Source organism: Nelusetta ayraudi, unplaced genomic scaffold (genome assembly GCF_046127955.1).
Source record: "Nelusetta ayraudi isolate G7.1 ecotype Tasmania unplaced genomic scaffold, CSIRO-AGI_Nayr_v1 ptg000071l, whole genome shotgun sequence".
Taxonomy (NCBI): Eukaryota; Metazoa; Chordata; class Actinopteri; order Tetraodontiformes; family Monacanthidae; genus Nelusetta; species Nelusetta ayraudi.
In genome coordinates, this window is record NW_027466121.1 from 3,711,444 (window position 1) to 3,731,065 (window position 19,622).

The following is a 19,622-nucleotide window of genomic DNA, read 5'->3' on the forward strand; positions in this document are numbered from 1 at the left end:
AATAAAAAATAATATTTTTAACAATAAATAAATTAAACAAATGAACATACTGTATGTACAAAAAAAAAACCTGCAGTGTTGATTGGTTTTGACGTCGCCACCAAAATCCATATCCCAAATGCAATTCCGTACACTTTTTTTCCATCCCACACTTCGGCACACGCTCATCCTGGCCCACCGCGACTCCGTAACAACGCACGTTTGCTCAGCAATCTGTCACTCAGGAATGCGTTGCTCACTTGTAATAATTGCTCCGACAACGCGCTCGCCTCCCGCTAGACCTCTCGCTCTTTCTCTCTCACGCACGCATACACGCACGCACTCGCACACACGCACACACGGTCTCCCGTTCCTCTAGCCAATGACAAACTCGTCATGACAGCAGCTGATTCTCTGTCACTTCGGCTTCCCGGACGTTCATCCCCGCAGCCACGTCCTGTCTCGCCGCCGCTGCCGACATAAACAGTCTCCTGCTCAAGTTTTCCCCCGGCTCAACGCGCATCAAAATCCACATTTTTACAAAGAGGGCCGCGGCAGAAGAAGTGACTGATCTGCGCTTCAAACCAACAGAGGTAGACGAAACTCAACAACCGAAGGCAGGAGTGGAGGTGATCTGCTGCGTGCTAATGGCTCCTGAATCCAACTTCCAAATCTCTCAACGTGCAAAAGAAGAAAAGGTGTGACGAAACTAAAGACGCCGCTCACCTCTATTCATTGTTCCGCACACGTGAAAGTTCCTCCCCGTTTGGGACGTAGACACGAGCAGGGCCGTGGTGGTAGAAGACAGGCAGGTGAAAAAAGAAAGTGAGGCAAGAGCTGAGACCTGGGAGAGGGCCAAGCTGTCAGCAGGCAGTTAGAACCTCCTGACAGGGTGGATAAGCCCCGGTCACCTCCTGCGTCAACCAATCACAGCAGTTCCCAGATAAGGAATGTGTGTAGAGTGTTGTGCTCATGTGCGTGTGTGTGGGGAAAGAGGACTGAAAAATGAGACTTTTGTAAACCAGGGTTCATCCAGGCAGGTGGCGCACTTTAAAGCAACAGTTATGGAAAACTGATCTACACAAGAGAGTATAAAATAAACACAGGCAGGTGAGCAGCGGTTGGAAAGCACGGCCTCCGTGGGAGGAAGGCGCAAAAGAGTAGCAGCAGACGCGTAAACCGGCAATTAATGCGAGAGTCAGAAAGAGGCTGTTGACATCATTCAGCGGGGAGCCTTATAATCTTCTGCTTTACCACCGCAGCGCCACTGTCGCAGGCTGCAGGAGAGGTGGCCACGGAACGCATGCCCAGACAGTGGCAACAGTGTCCGGGCATGTTTGTTATGATACCACATGAAGCATCTGTAAGAAGCAGGATTACTGTCTGGGAACTGCCTAAAGCTGTTTACCCAGCGCGGCACCAACCCCCTTTCTGGACAAAATCCTCAGCTCCGCTCGCATTCCAGATTCTGTGGCCATCAGTTTAGAATAAACCCGGACCTTCGATTGCGATTCCAATCACACAAGACTTTTTCGAACCCCTTTAAAGATTCCTAAAGTTTTTTTTTTTTTGAGAGTGTTATTTCGAGGGAAAGCGACAGGAAATGAGAGTTCTTCACTGTAATCCAACTTTGATCCGGGGGTGGTGGGGTGGGTCAGTCCGTTCTCGACTACCAAGGCCGCGAGGTGCATTTGTTCATTTGAGAAAATCCCTCTTTTTTATTGTAAAAACAAGACTTGTTCAAATAGAACACGTGGACGACACCGAAAAACATCCGCGTCGGCTGTTTCGAGCCACATTAAAGGGACGAACACGCCGCATGCAAAAACCCCACGCAGGGTTCTTACCTGTAGCACCAGAGACTCCTTGTCGCCCTCTAGGCGGAGCAGGCGTTCCTGGTAGGTTTCATTGTTGGATGGAGAACACAGGTTCACCTGGAGGGAGGCACAGGAGCACAAAGAAGAAAATTAACAGTGACACAATTTCCTTGGGGGATCTAAACAACTTCGACAACCTTGAACCGTGAGCGATCGCATTTATCAATGGGTAAAACAACGACACCACTTAATCAAAACAATACAAAGTAAACAAAACAATAAATGAGTAACTTTTTAGATGTTGAGAATCATCAGCAGATTTCTTTATTATGGACTCTGTTAAATTATAGGCTTCTCGAGGGACGAACACTCATTAGCTTACCTAGTATATAATTTACGCAAGGAAACAACTGGTCTGGTCATGGCCAGACATGTCATATGGACAAAAAACTATATACCATCACTATATACTGAACATTATGTGCAGATGCTGCCTGTTAAGCTTCCATCCCTCCTCATTCTGAGTCTGTGCGCAGAAGCTCAGCATGAGAAAATCCTCAGACTTCTTGATTATATTGAGATGATTTCAGGTGATGATGTGACTTACTACTCATAATTAAGGTTCCAAAACAGGACATACAAACTTCAGTATTTCATGAATGTGGCCCTTTGGGATGTGGTTTCAAATAATGAAAAAGATTAAGGACCATTTTTATTAATAATAAAATAAGTGTGATTGTTGCCATATTGACTGTCATTCATTAATTCTTGATTTTGGGGACATCTCGGTGGCACCGTTTGCCTCACAGGAAGAAGGTTGTGAGTTTGATTCCCACCCGAGGACCTCCTGACTGGTGTTGTTCCCTACGCCATTATGGGTTCGATCTGGACACTCCCACATTCCAAAGACATTTGCACCGAGCAACTCTAGGTGTAAGTGTGGATGGTTGTTTGTCTCCGCGCTGGTCCTGTGAACCAGCCCAGAGGGTTAGACAGCATCCAGCAGAGGCCCTCGGTGCAGCACAGGTGGTGACAGAAAAAAAAAGGACGTATGGATCTCTACCCGATGACTGAATGATACGTTTAAGTCCCTGCATCTGGATTGGTCGGGCTAAAATCTGCACAAACAGCTGACAGAGCTTTTGCTGTTCGCATATTTTTCCCATGCCACATGATGAAAGGTCATATGATCATGTCTGTCTCCTATTTATCTAGAATTAGCCAAGAAATCAGTAGAATTAGTTTTGCTTTGCCGGATTTCTTTTTTTTTCTAGGCGGGAATTACATGCGTGAGGCTTTGATGTGTAACTAACGCAGTTAAGGTGAATAAAGTCGCACGGCTGAGGTCAGACCCAGCACGTAAGCATAAATTCTTTGTCATGTTTTGGGGGATTTTTTATTTATTTATTTTTTTGGATGAGCGTTGCGAAAAAGGGACGCGTGTGACAGCTTTGTGTTGCTCAGCTTTAATACATGGCAGAATTGTGTTTGTTTTGCAACTCAGGAGGTTAAAAAAAAAAAAAACGAACAGCAAGCAGAACTACTGAAGACGTTCCGCTTAAATGAAGTAGTCAGTGCAGTCGGTAGGTTCTCCTTAAAGAGTCAGATTATCCCATCTTTGGGCGTCGACGTCAGAGCTGCTGACTCCTCAGCTGCTACTGCTAACAGGCAAACTGAGGAGGGGGGCAAAAAAAACGTGTCTGCCGGAACAAGATTAAATGTTGCTTTTTGCCTCTCTCAGCGTCACAAGGGAAATAGGACCGGAGTAAATAAAGTGATCTGAGAGGTCGGCGGACGTTGCCATAGCTTTTGCAGTTTAAAAAAAAATAACAACTCAAATCCTGCTTTTAATCCAACTTGTAATAAGGGGATTTGATGTTTAGGTGCTATGAGAAAAATATATATATATATTGCACTGTATTTATGCATATGGGGCATCTCTCCAAAGACTGAAGATGAAATTTGGCGGTTGAAATAATTATCCCTGGGACAGTCAGTCATATCTGTTGATGAATCAAATGTGGTGAGGAACAGAGTTATAATATATTTTTAGATATACAAGTAGCTTTTTTACAGCAATTTTACAGGCTGTCACTGGGTACGGTTCACATCTCGGGATTTGTATCAGCCACTGGACAAAAGCCACTAACAAGACTTTGGTATATGCTAATTAGATATTCATTAAGTGGCTTTAAACACGTGTGCATAACTCGCAGGGCTGCTGAGTAAAAAAAATGCAGAAACTGCTGGCTAATGGGCGAATGTTGCTGCACCGACCCACGTTGTCTTCCGCACATATCTAACAGTATCCAACTACGGACATCAGAGCGCTTGGCCGGTCCAGAGAGGAACATCTAAAACATGTGTAACTGAGTGTAATCGCTGGTAAGGGGCGTTTTCCTGCCACCATGACCTAGATTCCAGGAATGTAAACATCTGCATTTAGGGCTTTCTGCTGCGACTATTATCTGATGTTGCAAGCGGAAAAAAAAAAAAAAGAAAAAAAAAATCACAGGGGGAAAAAACACAACCTAACAAGTGGGGGGAACAACAGTTGCACTGGGCCCTCTGTAGTTTTACTTTTTTAATGACAGAATCAAATTGAGTGGTGACAAGACGCAGCATTACTTCACCGGGCCCCACTTTGTTGTTTTTTTCTGTTTGACTCTTCCTGACCCTGACATCCTTGACAATCTGTCTGCAGCTGTGGTCAGAGGGGCTTAGACTGAGCCACCTGACACTGGCCATATGGACACATCCAACCTATAAATATACTGTAAACTAAACAGAGGCGGGGGGAGCAGAGGGAGGGAGTAGAGGTGGGGGAGGAGTGAGACAGAAGGAAAGTGTGGGATCAGTAGACTTCAGAGTGAAAGGAGTTTTGAAAGAGGCGTCGCTAAAGATGCAAAGGGAACGGAGCAAAGAGGAAGTTTAGGATTGGACTCTCTTGGCTCTGCCGTTTCGCTTCGATGTTGGGTCGGCGCCTCCGGAGGGACGAGCAGCGCAGGAAATATGTGAAGTCGTCCAGTGCAATCGTGCATATTCCCACCGGGGCTGCAAGAGGAGGCGGGCCGTTTCGGGGCGCTGACAGGGCACTTGAGGGGGCTGATAAACCAGGCCAGACTGACTGGTCCTGTCGCATTATCGCCTCAGCGGATATTTGTTCAAAAGTTATTAAAAGAGGATCAGACTTCAGTGATAATGCCATTATTTTCCTTACAGATTTTGGGCTGTAGGTGAGAGATGAGGCCATATAATGAGTGCAATACAGTTGGTATAACCAGAGCTGTATTTCCTGCAGAAGAGCCAGCAAAGAGGGTGGGGTTCCCAATGACATACATACAGTATGATGGCACTGTCTACGAATGCATGACAACATACAAGGCATCATCGATTTACTTTGAAACTGCAATTACTGTTCATTCTACTTAATGGACTTATGTGCAAAACAGCAAACATGCAGCTGAACAACCTTGTAACCCGAAACGTGTCAGAAAAAAAATTTCTTTGTTTATTAATCATTTGGAAAATAATTTTGTTCCCAAGTTTGCTGAGCTTCATTTTGTGATTCGCAAACAAGAGATTCTTTTGGATTTTTTTCCCCCATTCATTTAATTCAGTTTATTTATGCAAGTTAAAAATTCAGTTTTAACTTGCGATCAATTTATTGGTTTCTTTTGTAATATTTTCAGAGTTCGACAAATATCAGTCCTTTTCTGTAAAAACCAAAGGTCTAAGCTCCTAAATGTTACAGAGGCTGACAAATAAATTATTTAGTGTATGTTGAACATTCTGTAGGTTTAAGAAAACTCAGACTCAGGTCTAAATGGGTTAAATCAAGCTCCCCTTGGACTCAAATTTGCTGATTTGGAATGCAGGATCGAAAAACATATTCGAGTAGCGAACGCCACAAGGCCCGTGGCGATACACAAAATCAATAGCTGAGCTAAACATTAGCATGTGAACAGAGAAAACAATGGGGAGCAACTGTTCAATAAAATGCCTTGGTTCACAATGCTGCGCCGATTGTTGGCTGCTGGAGAGTGTGTCACCTATTAGCTCAGGTAGTCCCTCTGCTCACATCATTGCGCCGCTAAATCGCATTAGCCCAATTCGATTCCGCCTGCATAGCTTGACAATCAACAGTGACTGTGCAGTCTGAAGGTGAAACCAGCGTCACCACAGGATACGCTTTAATTCCATGTTCCTGCAAATCCTGACTGGCAGAGATTTTACGGACAAGATGCTTAGCTTTTAGCTTTAGCTTTTAGTTGGTGGCAGCCACAGACACCAAGCCTCCTCCAAGGAGATACGCATTCAATCACCTTTTCTTAGCTACCTATAGCAAACAGAACAGGATGGATTATCAGAGTGCTTTCAAATATACTACCTGTCAAAAGTTTGGACACACCCAATGAATTTAATGTCTTCTCTCTCATTGCCATGACTACTGACATTGCAGTTCCTCGCTGATATTTTGATAGATTTTGAATGTATACAAGTAAAAGTCCGAATGTAAGCTGTGTCCGACTGAGTGACTTTCAGGTCAGGAAAGTGGTTTTACATCATTCAACCTAATCTGTTTACACCCAAAACACTGCAGCGAAGCCGCCTGTCCTGACAGCAGCTCACATCTCCTGTGGCATCACCTCTCTGATTAAATCCATCTATCAGTCGCCGCTTTGTCAACAGAAATCAGCTGATGGATAATGCACTTAATCTGATAATTCTGTCCTTGTGATGCCCACACACACACACACACACACACACACACACACACACACACACACACACACACACAAACAGCTCTTAATGCTGCTTTTTAAGAAAAAAAAGTGAAAATAGCAAATAAATAACACTAAGTGGCACAAAAAACAGTGCACAGTGCACCAGATTATCACGCTACCACAGAGCTCCCTCGTCATTTGTCTCATAAACATGGAAAAAAAAAAAAAAAAACTCCCCCGAGGCGCTGCTTTGACAGCACCGTGATAAGAGGAGAGATAAAATAGTTGGAAGAAGCCACAGCGCTCACCTTCTTGAGCCAGGAGAAGTGTCTGTAGAAGTCAATGGGAGTCTCCATGCTCCCAGCCCATCGCTGCCCTGTCTGCCACCTCCACCGTGTGTTTGACCCGCTCGCACCGCGCACGTGAGTGTGTGTGGGTGTATGTTTCTATATGTAAGCTTGAACCGCAACGGGGAAAAAGTAAATTCTTTACAACAGCGGCGGCACGTGAGCCCTGTCACGGACGTGTGTGTGTCTGTGTGTGACTGCGAGGTCCACAGCTGTGCCGTTGGAGGAGGAGGAGGAGGAAGGAGAGGAGGAGGAGGAGGAGGAGGAGGAGGAGGAGGGAGTTTTACGATCTGTGCCTGCAACTCCCCCCTCCTCTGTTTGGTCCCCCCCCTCCCCAACTCTACTTCTCTATTCCCAACACTCTTTCTCTGGTTTCTCTGCACTTTATGTTCTCTCACTGTATGTTCCCCATTATTTCTTCTGCAGCACTTCTGCCCCCCCCCCTCACCCCCTCCCTCCCCTCCCCCCTCTCTTCTCTCTGGTGGTGGGAGCTCTCTTTTTCTCTTCTTCTACCTCCGGTCACACCCCCTGTTCTCCAACTCTCAGTCGGGCTTTCTTGCTTTCTCTGCGGTTTCCAGCCCTCTTTCCCCCCAACTCTCCTCGCCAAAAGGGTCCGGCAGCCAAATGGCCAAGCCTGAAGAAAAAGGAAGGCGGCGGTGGTGGTGGTGGTGTGTGTTTGTGTTGCGGGGGTGGAGGTGGGCAGGGTCGGACGGTTTCGCCTTTTCTTCTGTTAGTACCGAGTGCTGGTCAATGTTTTTGCTCGCTCTCTCCCGCTCTCACACACACACACACACACACACACACACACACACACACACACACACACACACACACACACACACACACGGTCAACCAGCTGCGTCTGATGTCAGACACGCGAAACAAAGCAGCAACAGGCAGTGGTGTCAGCACAAACACGAACCGTGCCAGACCCGCCCCCCCACCCACCCACCCTCCCTGCGCCCCCCTACCCCCACCATCCCCCCTCCCCTCCCCTCCCCTCCCCTGCCTTGCTTTTGTGCTCTTTTTTAATGAAGTTACAGTCAGAGCGCAGTGAGACTTCAAAACGCCGTCTGCCAGGCTCTCACTCTCTCGCTCTCTCTCTCTCTCTCCTCTCCCTCCACGTCTCACTCTCTTTGCCTTATCGTCTTCAGCCCATTAGCCCAGGTCCCCGTTTCCTGTGTATTCTGCCCAACGGTGACATTTGTCATAGTGACAGCTTTGTTTATCCCCCCCTCCCTCCTTCCCTATCCTCCACTCCACCCAATAGACATACACACTGTAATCGCTCTGACTTCAAAAAAAATTCTTCTACTTGAAAACTATCTATTGGCCTTTGAAAATGAGCCTCCAGATTGCTTTGTGCCTTTCGGCAGCAACAGCCGACGGTTTACTGGTCACATCAGCAGATCGGCGGAGGCCTCAGTGATGGATGGAGGGCCGTCAGGTCGGGTTTACAAATTCACATCTAGGCTGAATGCCAAACCTTTTCCAGAAGTTAATCGACTGCTTTCTTTCTTTAAGCTGAGCAAATGTTGTCCGGCTCTCATAAAGCCACTTTCTACTGCAGAATCCATGCAAATCCTTACTTTAAAACTGCAAATGTCCAGTCATCTTTTGTGATTTGAGGGCCAGTTGGCCACAGTCACTTTCTGCTTTAAACAGGACTCTGCTTTATTTCTCCACACTAAGACAAATCAAAAATATAACAATGTTTCTGCTTCACGTGGTTCACTTAAAGTCCCAGACGTTGAAAGGACAAGCAAAAACAAACAAACACAAAAACTTGTGACCAGGTTTTGTTAGAATGAATCAAAAAGTGAAATGAGAAGCAAGGCAGACGTTTGTTTCAATTTCCTGCTGCTAATGCGGCTGACATGTAAAAAAAAAAAAATCCGGTTTGTTGGCTCCAACAAGAAGCACATTCTCTTCCCAAAGTAACGCCAGCAAACTGAGGAGAACAGAAACATTCCCAGAAAAAAAAAGGAAAAAACTGGACTGGCAGTAACGAACAGCAGTCACAAGTTAATACAACTTCCTGCCAGTAATGCTGTTATGATGCTTCCTGTGTTTACGTGTGTATCTGTGTGTGTTTCGCCCTCGGAGAGACGCCCTGAGGGTGCAGACTAATTGAAGAGCACGAGGGTCTTTCATCCCGTTCCTGTCAGTGAGCAGGGTGGGAGGTGGAGGAGGAGGAAGGTGGGCCGGATGAGGACAGGAAGGAGTAGCCAACCTTACACGTTAACCGTTTTGATAAACTGCCAGCTCTTTGTTCATCTCCTCTCGAGATTCACACGTCACATGATCGGCATCAGCCAGAACGCCTTTCCGCTACGGGAATAGTCCGCTCTGTCCGGACTGTAAGCATCTGCCCCTTGTGGACGCTGCGCCTCCCTGCTCCCTTTATTAACCATTAAAAAAATGCTCTTCTTTTTCTAGTCTGACTGAACTTTTCTCCAAATGACCAACACATGTGTGACATGCAAATGGAAAGTTCATGTTTTGATCGAGTAAAAGAAAAAAAAATGTAGTCTGGTTTGGAGTTTTGTTATGAACAATAGTCTGATTTTTTTTTTTTCACATTTTGAGAAAACTTTCTTATACACTTGCTGTGCTAATAAATAATAAATAAATAAATAAATAAATAAATAAATAAATAAATAAATAAATAAAACACGTCAATACATTGACAGTGGAAAGGTGGATAAAATAAACTAATTCAAACGAGTTCAAAAGTTCCCACAATGAACGAAACGTGTCACTTATTATGTCAAATGCAGTCTATACACCACCGTAAGAGCAAAGGGCTTAAGTCGAGTCAGTAGAGTAAAGTCACCCTTTAAAGTACTTGAACAACCACCTGTAGTTTAAGTCCGCCTCTGGACCAGATCTCTCCCCTTCCACCACCTCCATCACTCAGAAACAGGTTGCAGACACTTCCAGGTGCACGTTTTATAAAAGGTGTGTTGTGCAGTGAGCAAGTGTCAGCAAGAGAGCAGACGGACTCACGACAACACCTGCAAGTGTGGAACCATGGCATTGTTACGTAATGTGCTGGCAATAAAAAGCCATTTTAAATCAGCATTTTATATACATTACTCAAGGGTTAAGAAAATTTCTGTTATGTTTTGTTGGTGTGCAATATCTAATGTTAATCGGAACATTCCTTTAGGGAAAAAGTAAAAAAAACGATCCAGAGGAAGAAAAGAAGAAAAATGAGTATTGGCTAGTACTTGTGTGCAACACGCATCGTTTCAAAAACTTCTGAACGGCATCCAAGACGGACTTCCCCGCCTCTTTCAGCTTCAGCTGTCTGAATCAAAGATTAAACTTCTCGTCGCTCTCTGAGAAGAAAAACAGCAGCCTCTGCAGGACAACAGCAAGCAACAGCAACAGGCGAGCGACTGACCACTCAACTCCGACTGAAGCGACTGCAAAACCTCAGAACATCTTGTTTTGGCATTTTGCAAGAGCACTAATGAGATCGGTGCTGTAATAAACAGCGGGAACAGTTCACAGCTTAAAACAGCTCAAACAGCCAAGTAACCGTTTTCAATGAGTCCAAGCAGCAGAAACGTACCTTCGCAGTCGCGGGTAATCCAAATTCCCTCCCACCCCCGTCCGCTAAAAGTCTTGCGACACTAAGTACCCAAGTGTCTGTTGACTCGTGTCAAAGAACAGTACGAGGGAGGAGCGGTGAGAAAGGCAGAGGGGGGCAGCAGTATGTTGGGGGAGAGAAAGAAAAGAGGGGCGAAGTCGTGCGGGGCTGCTGCGAGCAGAGACGTGCGAGCGGCTGGAAGGACCTGCAGGACAGGCTGAGGGTGTGAGGGAGTGAGCTCAGCACAGGAAACCGATAAGAGTTTACTTCTAATAGTGTCTCCTGGGGGCGGGGGGGAAAGGTAATGGACCCCGTCCAAAATCCCCCCCTCCCCGACCCCCTCCCTGCGCACTGCAAACTCGGGCAGCATTTACATTCAAGCCCTGCGCCAGAAGGATGACAGCAACGGCATCCAGGCGATCGCTGTCGCCGTCGATCAAAGCTGTAATTCCGGCACACTTTCCATTCACGTGGCTCTCCCGTTGAAAACCAAAACTACTTTGCATTTGTGATAACGCGGCAGCTATCGACTGAAGTGAAACGATCGAAAAGGGATTTCATTTCGGGAAAAAAAAAAATAATGAACTCATGAAAGAACAGAGACGCACTTCGAAATCACTCATCAGCACTATGTTGGTGTTTTTTTGGTTGTCTTCTTTCGTGATGATAGACCAGAAATGATCACTTCAATCACTGGTGAACACGCAGTGCCAGTGGTTTTAAAGCTTTGGTTTCAGGTGCGCATAAAGTAAGCAGACATGACAGGGAAAAAAAAAGGGAAAAATAATAAAAAGAAAAGCACTGAGGATGACAGGGGTGAAAACAAACGAGATGTGGCGTCCCAGCAGCGCTGTTTTTGCGAAACTGTTGAAGTGTAAGCATTAAATATTCTCCTCCAACAAAGGACATTCGGCGCCGGCTGGGTGATTTTTTTTCTTTTAATTCATACTCAGTGCATCTGACTGCACTTCAAAAAGATAGTCAACATCCAAAATATCAAAATGAGCAGTGTGTGTTGTCTGTTCCGAGTGCTGAGTGAACCTTCATCTCCAGACAGATATGCGCTCGGCACGCTGTGTTATTTTCCAGCCAGCTGTGAAATTGGCGAGAGTGAGTTTCTACACTGATTTCAAACAAGAAGCGCTATTGAATCTCCGGCTGCTGACCTCTGTCTACTCAAAGAACACCGGTTGTTCTCACGATTGACATATACCGACTAATGCCGACTAGTTAGATGTCTAAGATGGATGCGGATCAGCTAAGCTCCCACGATGGCTGAGGGCTTGATTGCTGCTTCACAAATAAATATGAATAAATCAGTGTTATCAAAGCAGAGGCAATAAAGGGAGCGTCTCAGATGTTGGGCAACAGACAGAGGGTGATGTGACTTATATGACTTATAAGCGACTTACATCCTCTAACGTGTGTTGCTCTACTGGCTTCCTGCTAATGTCCAACCGAGGTTACTAAATCTACAACAAGGAGGATCATCTTGTAGAGCGATAGGAGCAGCTAAAGAACACTTTAGTACTTTCTGTTTGATTTAAGCGATTTAAACACCAGCCAAAAAAAAAAAAAAAGAAATAGATAAAGAAAATCTTTGTTGAAACGTTAAGTACATTCGAGACTGAAGCGCCTCAAAGAGAAATGTTGACAAAGCCCGATGTGAAATACATAAATAAAGTTTGACACTTCCAGCAAGGTGGTGCTCTGATCAGACTTTGGAAAAAATTATAGAAAGAAAAAAACCCATAAGAAGCCTACAAATGAAACAAAGTACCATCAAATACCTTCAAGGCACCATGTACTCACATCTGTAGTTTGCAGCCACTCAAGGAGAGCCTGTGCAGTCTCTGCAGGCAGCTGTGCTCTGAGGGTTTCTCTCTCCTCCTGGTTGGACTGGAGCTCCAGAGCAAGTTTGAGATCCTCTGCTAACTGGACGACCTGCAGCGGACCGGCGCTGACGGGAGAACCAATTTCGTACATGTTGTTGGAAAACTCCACCGCCGCAGCTTTCGAACCTGCAAGGAGGGGGGGGTGAGCCAGGGCAGAGGAAGCCGTGAGTCTGCAGAACAAATTAATATTAATACTAGAACTGTGCAAGCACTGCAGAAGCTAATATGTCGACTTTTATTATCAGGCTGCTCGCAAAAAACAGACTTTGAAACAAGCTCCGAATATGATAGAGAAGAATTAATCACACGCAGCTTCATCAGAGTGTTTCCAAGATGTCCATGTGTCAGCTGGATCGTATCCCAAAGACACACACACACACACACACACACACACACACGCACACACACACAGCATGTAATTAAAACAACCTCTGCCTGAGTATGTCTGTTGTTGAAGCAAGTAAGAAAGGAAGTAAATGATGATTTTGTTTTAGCTGAATAAAAACACAATAAGGAGCACTCGAGTCAGAAGAGTTACAAACAATTGCAAAACTATTAAGCTTAAAGATCTTTGTGACGAGGCCTGAATGGTGATTTAAATAGAACAATGTTTGAAAAGGATGACACCGACTCAAACCCTGCACAAAACTGCTACGCGCTGGATCGACCAAAGTGAACGTGAGCGTTCATAATATGAATTCAGAGGCGAGAAAAACACGAGCCCGTTCACCCACTCGTCTCCATCCATCCATCCATCCAGACTTTTTTTCTTTTGGGGGGGGGGGGGAGTGGGGCTGAAAACGCTGTTATTTATGCCAAAAAAAACCCACAGACATAAACAACAGCGCCACCTCCAGCGCAGGAATAAAAACACTGCAGTTCTATTTAGGGCTGTTTGACTAGAGCTATGTGAGGTTGAGGCCCTGAGATAAACTGGCGGCTAGTCCAGGATGTGACCCTGCCTTGACCCCAATGCTCCAGCACGCTGGTGGCCCCCAGTGGTGATAGAAAATGGATGGACAGATATGTGAGACTGCTTCAACAGTCGAAATGTAAACGGAGCTCAGTTAACAAGTGCATAACATTTGGAGCTTATGAAGAAGAAACAGCAACATCGAGTTGTTACATTTTAGACTGCAGCGTCGTTCACTTTCCTGCCCTCTCCTGAGCTCGCCAGTGAGCTACGGTGGCCTGCGCACCCAAATCTGGATACTTTGTGCACCTTCATGTTGGTTTATTTGAAGATGCACAGAAGAACAGTTACCCTAATTATGAAATGCACTGTCAGGCGCGTTGTGTTGTCCACACCAGGCTTCCTTACAAATATAGCGGTGCAAGATATATACAAGAATATATATGTATATTCTTGTATATATGAACTGATCTAAGGTTAGGAAAACCAAATCGCTTTTATTCTACTGCGATGATACACTTTTAAGAATGCATTTATGGGCAGTATATTAAGCTTTTACCAATATAAAATCATAAATCAAGCTAAATATTACACACTGGACCTTTCATATCATTGCTATCTATGTTGGATGGAGACATTACAGGAATAGACCCACAGTTTTTGTTTTATTGCTTCTTCTCAAGTTATTCTTGTAGGCAGGTCCTGCAGTCATAGATTGAGAAGGGTGTAAAATGAGTGAAATAAAGAGAAATATATTGCCATAGATTAAATTTTGTAATTGTAGTTATTTATATGCTACCCTTTATGTGTGTTTACAGCGACATGCTTTCAAGGCCTCTGGATTGTTTCAACTTGATTGTCCGAGAAAGCAGGTGTAAATGACGGCATGTGCTGCGGCACAATGCACATAACAGACCAGGGGCAGGCCTGTGAAAAGATTTTAAGGGGGAACACATTGCGTCAGAGCGAGATAACGCCTCATGTGGAGTTTGGTTGTCTGACACTTCTATCCCCTGCTCTCAGTGCACAATTTCAATTAGAGCACAACAACAACGCCATTATCAAAAGACATTAACCAACTGAGAGCTTTCGCCCGTGCTCCCCCGAGATGCTTAACCAGAGAGGAAAGACCTGTTGTGAGCAAGGAATGCAAAATGGCCAACATATCTAAATTGTGTTGATAAGTGTCTCTAATTTCCTCGTTAGCGACTGCCTGATATCAGAGCCTAATGGGATTTTTAAAGTATTTCTATTTGCGGTGACTGAGAGCCGGAATTGCAAATTCAGAGCACTGGATGAGGTCAGTGCGATTTGGGTAAACAGCAGCACAGTGGTACCAGTCAGCCCGCCTTTGTTGGATTGTTCTTCAAACTGTGCTGTCAGCCAGTGTTAAATCTATGGGGTGACGAGGTGATCCGGTGCACAGCAGCAGTGGCACAATAGCGCTTCAGAACAATCCCGAATTTCAACAAATGAGCTGAGTATCTCATAATCCTTTTGAATAAATTTAAATTCAAACAAATACAATACATAGAAATTTTTTTTCAAACATAATTTGGATTTTTCTCCATTTTTTTTTTTTTTATTGGAGGAAGTTAATCCTTTCGCAACCCTTTTAATGCTGATTAAATGCAAAATACTGAATATGAAAAATAATTGCTTTCATTTGAATGTCATTTGATGGTACCGAAAAATTGGCACCACATTCAGCCACAGTTTAATGAAATCCGAGAGGGAATCCTGCTTCAACAGAACATCCACACAAAGACAAATTAGTTAGAAGCATCTAGTTGCAAAAGAGCTCATTGCAAACAGATAAACCCAGAGTTAGCCAGTTACCAGTGAGTTGCAAACAGAATGCTAAGCCGACTGAAATTCCCCACAGAAGTTAGCATCCATTTATGACCATTTATAATCTCTTTTTTTCTAATGTCCCACTTGATTTAACAATCTGTGAGGTAACAACATCCCACCCACTCCACTTTATCTCCCTCATCATCTTTACTACCTCCTTTAGAAGACACCGGCGTGAGTACATACTGTTGGTGCACATATTAAATATTTACTCCGCTACTTAGGGCTCGCTGGCCAAGGCAACACTGGCTGCAGCACACATGACTACTGTTGAACACACGTGAATAAGTGAAAGACCTTGCTGTGCTAAAGCATTAGTTTGTCACCAGAACTGTTGCCAGATCATGTCTTGACACGGACTTGTCAAGCTTATACCTTTAAGCTAAGGTTTTGGTTTCACACGAAAACGCTGTGCGAGGGTCAGGTCAAATGTGAAGGAATACGTGCGATGAAACAAAAATAAATCAACAACATAAACTCTTGAAGGAGGACGAAGGAAGGAAAGCTGGCCAACAGGTGTTTAGAGTTTGGGACGCAAGAACTTAAAGACTCACTGCTGACACCTAGCGGCTTTGCTGTTCATTACACAACATTATGTATCTGGATGTGGTGAGAAGAATATAGGCATCTTGATCTGCTGACATTTCTTAATTATATGGCCAATGTATTTTCATGAAACCTCCAAGATGACACAAGTGTGACCGGCACTCTGGGAACACTCATCGTTTACCTGCGATGATGTCGTCCATCTGCTCCAGGGCAGCCTCCAGCATCTGACTGGCCTCCGTTTCCATGGTGATGGCAGGTAACATTAGATATCAGGTGGTCTGATGGAAGACAAAAGAGGACAAAATCAGGTTTACGATCACCTTTCTGATATTTAGAAATCGTACAAATGTGGACAAAAAAAAACACTAAACTAGCAGCTGTCCGTAAACCTTCTGTAATGAAATGTCTTTAAATCGTAAAATGACGCCAATTAAAGGTCACTTTGGGCATAAGAGAAATTATGAATTTTGTCAACGTGTTTTTTTTTTTTACAGGAATAAAAAGTGCTTATAACTTAAAAAAAAAAAAAGTAACTGTCTTGCTTGTTAAATGATAAAAATCACAATTTACACTGTATGTTTTATAATATTTATATTCAAAAAAGAAGCTACAAGACTTGTGCGTGTGTGTGTGCGTGCGTGCGTGCTTCCTTGGAAACTGAACATTTCCAAAGAACTTTTCTGCACAACTTCAATCATCCGTCCATCCATTCATCCATTATCTAACGCTGCTCAACCTGGAGCCCATCCCAGCTGTCGCAACCCCCATATACGAACGGTGCATGCCTCCAAACTGCATCAACACCCAGCAACAGAGTGTAAAGGCGTTACAAGCAGCGAATCGCACTACCACTGGCCGCCTCTCACTCTTCCTGCACTCTACATCCTTGCGTCTCGCCCCTCGCCCCTCGGCTGCGCGCTATCAATGATGTCCCCGTCTCGTCTCCCGCGCCGACTTTACAGTCTCGCGGAAATCAGGAGGAAGGGCAGTGATGTAATCTGCCGATGGCCCCCGGGGGGGAAGCATGAAGAGCCCCTCCCCATCGCCGCAGCAGCAGCCAACCCCCGCAGAGGTGCCTGATGCTCATCTGCATCAGCGCCGACACTCGCGCCAATGCCAACGCCAATGACTCACCATGACAGCTGACACTGACAATCTGTGTAAAACACAATCAGGGGCCCTATAGTAGCATGCCTTCGTTACAGCTCTGCAGATCCCCCCCACCCCCACCCCCACTTCCCTTTCACCCTCCTCATATCTTGTGAGTGTATGACTGTGCATGAGTGTGTGTTTCTCACGATGTCACATTATGGTTGTGAGGATTATATAAAGTGGGAGGACAGGGCAAAAGTTGAATCCTACATTTTCTTGCTATTCCTTAAATACTCTTAAGCCCAGGAGGGATTGATCGTGCTCTCAATTGATTATTTCAACATAATGAGATTATGCGACAGTGATTTTATTGCTTAGGTATGTTATGATTCTAAAAGGTTTTTTACTTTCCATCTCAGGAGCCGTGAGGAGTAAAAAGCTGATTTCTACAGATGTGCCCCATACACAATACATTCAATTGCTCGTGGAATTACGCAATCCTGGTTATTCTAGTTTGCCGTTGTTAAGAGTAAAACTTGGACATTCTGATAGGCTTTGTCTGTGAATGTGAGGAGGTCCAAATGCTTGACGCCTTATCCTGCCATTTTTAAAAAACAAATTTTTTAAAGATGTCCAAGCATCAGTCCTGAGACAGAGGGGGACAGCCCCATTCACACAGACCGACTCTGTTCGACGACAACTCAGCAGACAATGCCAGGCTTTGTATCGACGTGTGTGTGCTTGCTGAAGATGGGGAGCGAATAAACAAGGAAACTGTCACATTTCCACGACTGCGTGTTCCAGTCTGACACGGCCTTGTGCCTCGTGCGTGACAGAAAGGAAGCGATGGCGAGAAGTTAGACGCCAGATTTTCCATCTGGTAAATTGTCTGGACCACCGTCAGGGATGTGGGAGAGGGCTTCTGTGTTGGTTTGTGCGAAAGACGGTGAGAGATGGCAGAAAGTGAGAAATTAGGGTGTGGCAGTGTGTGTGTATGTGCGCGTGCATTTGAGACAGAGACAGAGAGACAGAGCGAGAGAATCTTGGTAAATTGAGTCCCATTGAACACCAAAACATGTTGTTTTCAACTAACACATTCTTATGATAAGTGCAAACATTGTATGCAGTATACACTGGAAACATTGAGAATGTTTCCAGTGTTAAACTCTAAACTCTAAAATGTGCAAAATAAATATATTACTATAACTATTGCATAATCTACTTTCTGAATGTGTGTGTGTGTGTGTGTGTGTGTGTGTGTGTGTGTGTGTGTGTGTGTGTGTGTCACCGTTGTCGCTAGCTCCCTTTACCACAATACTACATAATTATTTCATTGTTACCTTTACGTGCCCAAATCCCTGCTCACCTAAATGCCGCGATCATCTCCTGGAATTAAATTAAAGCAGTCTGAATTCTTCTCTTTCACGCTGTTTGCTGAGCAAAAAACAAAACAAAACGAATAAACAAAAGAGTAGCTCCCCCTTTCCAGGTAGGTAGATCTACTCCTGAAAAACTAGTTTGTCCGACGTGACAATGTGTGACCTGTTTCTCACAGCTGCACCCTCCTCCGTGTTGACAGATTCCCTCGCTCATGAAAGGAAACTGCCAGATAGCTTCTCCAACAGTGTGGGAAAACCTGTGACCATTTATGTAGTTAAATGTGACTAGGAGGTGATAGGGTACTTCAATGAAGGCTGCGCCGCACCGCTAAAATCGCTAAGGTCACCACCTCGGCACTGGCACTTCCTTGTACAAGTAGCAACTCTATATTGTCCAAGGGTGTGGAGTGAAGTGAGTTCGGATTGCTGTTTGTCTCTCCATGAGTGCGTTTTTATTAAGATGTTGAGCGAATGAAAGTTTTGAATATTTGCTTTAAAAAAAAAATTGTTTTCAGCGATTTTAATGGACAAGGCTACGTAAAGCACAGGAACACTATGGAATGTATGGCCATACATGACAACTGGAAAAGCAGTGATAATCAAAACCAGCAAAGCAATCGAGAAAGGATAAAAAAAAAAAAAAAAAGCAGTTGTTGCATTTTATTCAGTGAATGAGTTTGGGTATCCTCATCTGTCCAGACCAGAGCGATCTGGTAATGCTAACGGCCACTCGTTACGGAAAGACACAAACAGCGACGAGTCACGAGTCAGAGTTTACTCGGAAAGCCCGTTTTCCAGAGAACTGCTCGCCTGCTAGCCTTGTAGGCCTTCACGGTGGAAATGGTCAAAATAGGGCCCATCTGAAGTCCCCTTAAGCTGGCCACTGGCTATCTGATATCCCCTTTTCACTAACAAGGTGACAAGTGCTCGTGTCTCACATGCCCTTCCCCCTCCAGCCTCAGCGCAACTCAACCAACCTATTAGACTGCGAGTTGCTGATCTGTTTTGCCAATTTGTCCGCCCTCGCATTTCAGCGACGGAAGACGACCAAATTGTCTGTCGCTGTCATTCAAGGGCAACGGGTGGTGGCAACATTCACCGATCAAGGTAGTAGGCAGTAGAATCCCACTCACTGTCTCGTATGTAAAGGCCAGCGAAAGTTGCTCTCTGCAGTTGATATATCCCATTTATTCAAAGTCTTTGTTATGACCCCATCCCCTCCACATCACTATCGCCCACAACTGACAAGCCGCTCGGCCGCATTTCTGCATTGACAAGGCAAACACACACCATATGCAAACACTCCCTGACCTCTAATGCGAGGGGAATTAGGTTAAAGACTGGCAGCCAGGAGTCCTGCCACCGTTTACGGTCAGGTATCACAGAGGCCCACAGAATAATATATGTCGTAGGGCCGGCGGGGTCACCAACGTGGTGCCCGCGAGCCCCCAAGGACCTCATGAGTAGCCCGC

The 19,622-nt window shown here is 44.9% G+C and overlaps 1 protein-coding gene across 18 annotated transcripts in view; it reads right to left on the reverse strand.

Annotated features, from left to right (window-relative positions):
• Positions 1–19,622, reverse strand: part of ppfibp2b (PPFIA binding protein 2b) — a 68,398-nt gene that overhangs the window by 35,966 nt on the left and 12,810 nt on the right. For 14 of the 18 annotated variants that reach the window (XM_076042544.1, XM_076042541.1, XM_076042542.1 and 11 more), the window contains 3 exons: positions 15,861–15,957; positions 12,281–12,489; positions 1,827–1,913 (listed from right to left, as the gene is read on the reverse strand). In XM_076042544.1, coding sequence (XP_075898659.1) covers positions 1,827–1,913; positions 12,281–12,489; positions 15,861–15,942 — 378 coding nt within the window. In that variant the 5' untranslated portion in view covers positions 15,943–15,957. Of the gene's footprint in view, positions 1–705; positions 839–1,826; positions 1,914–6,831; positions 7,087–12,280; positions 12,490–15,860; positions 15,958–19,622 lie in introns of those variants that run through there. The other 4 variants (XM_076042556.1, XM_076042559.1, XM_076042554.1 and 1 more) reach the window with 3 other exon arrangements.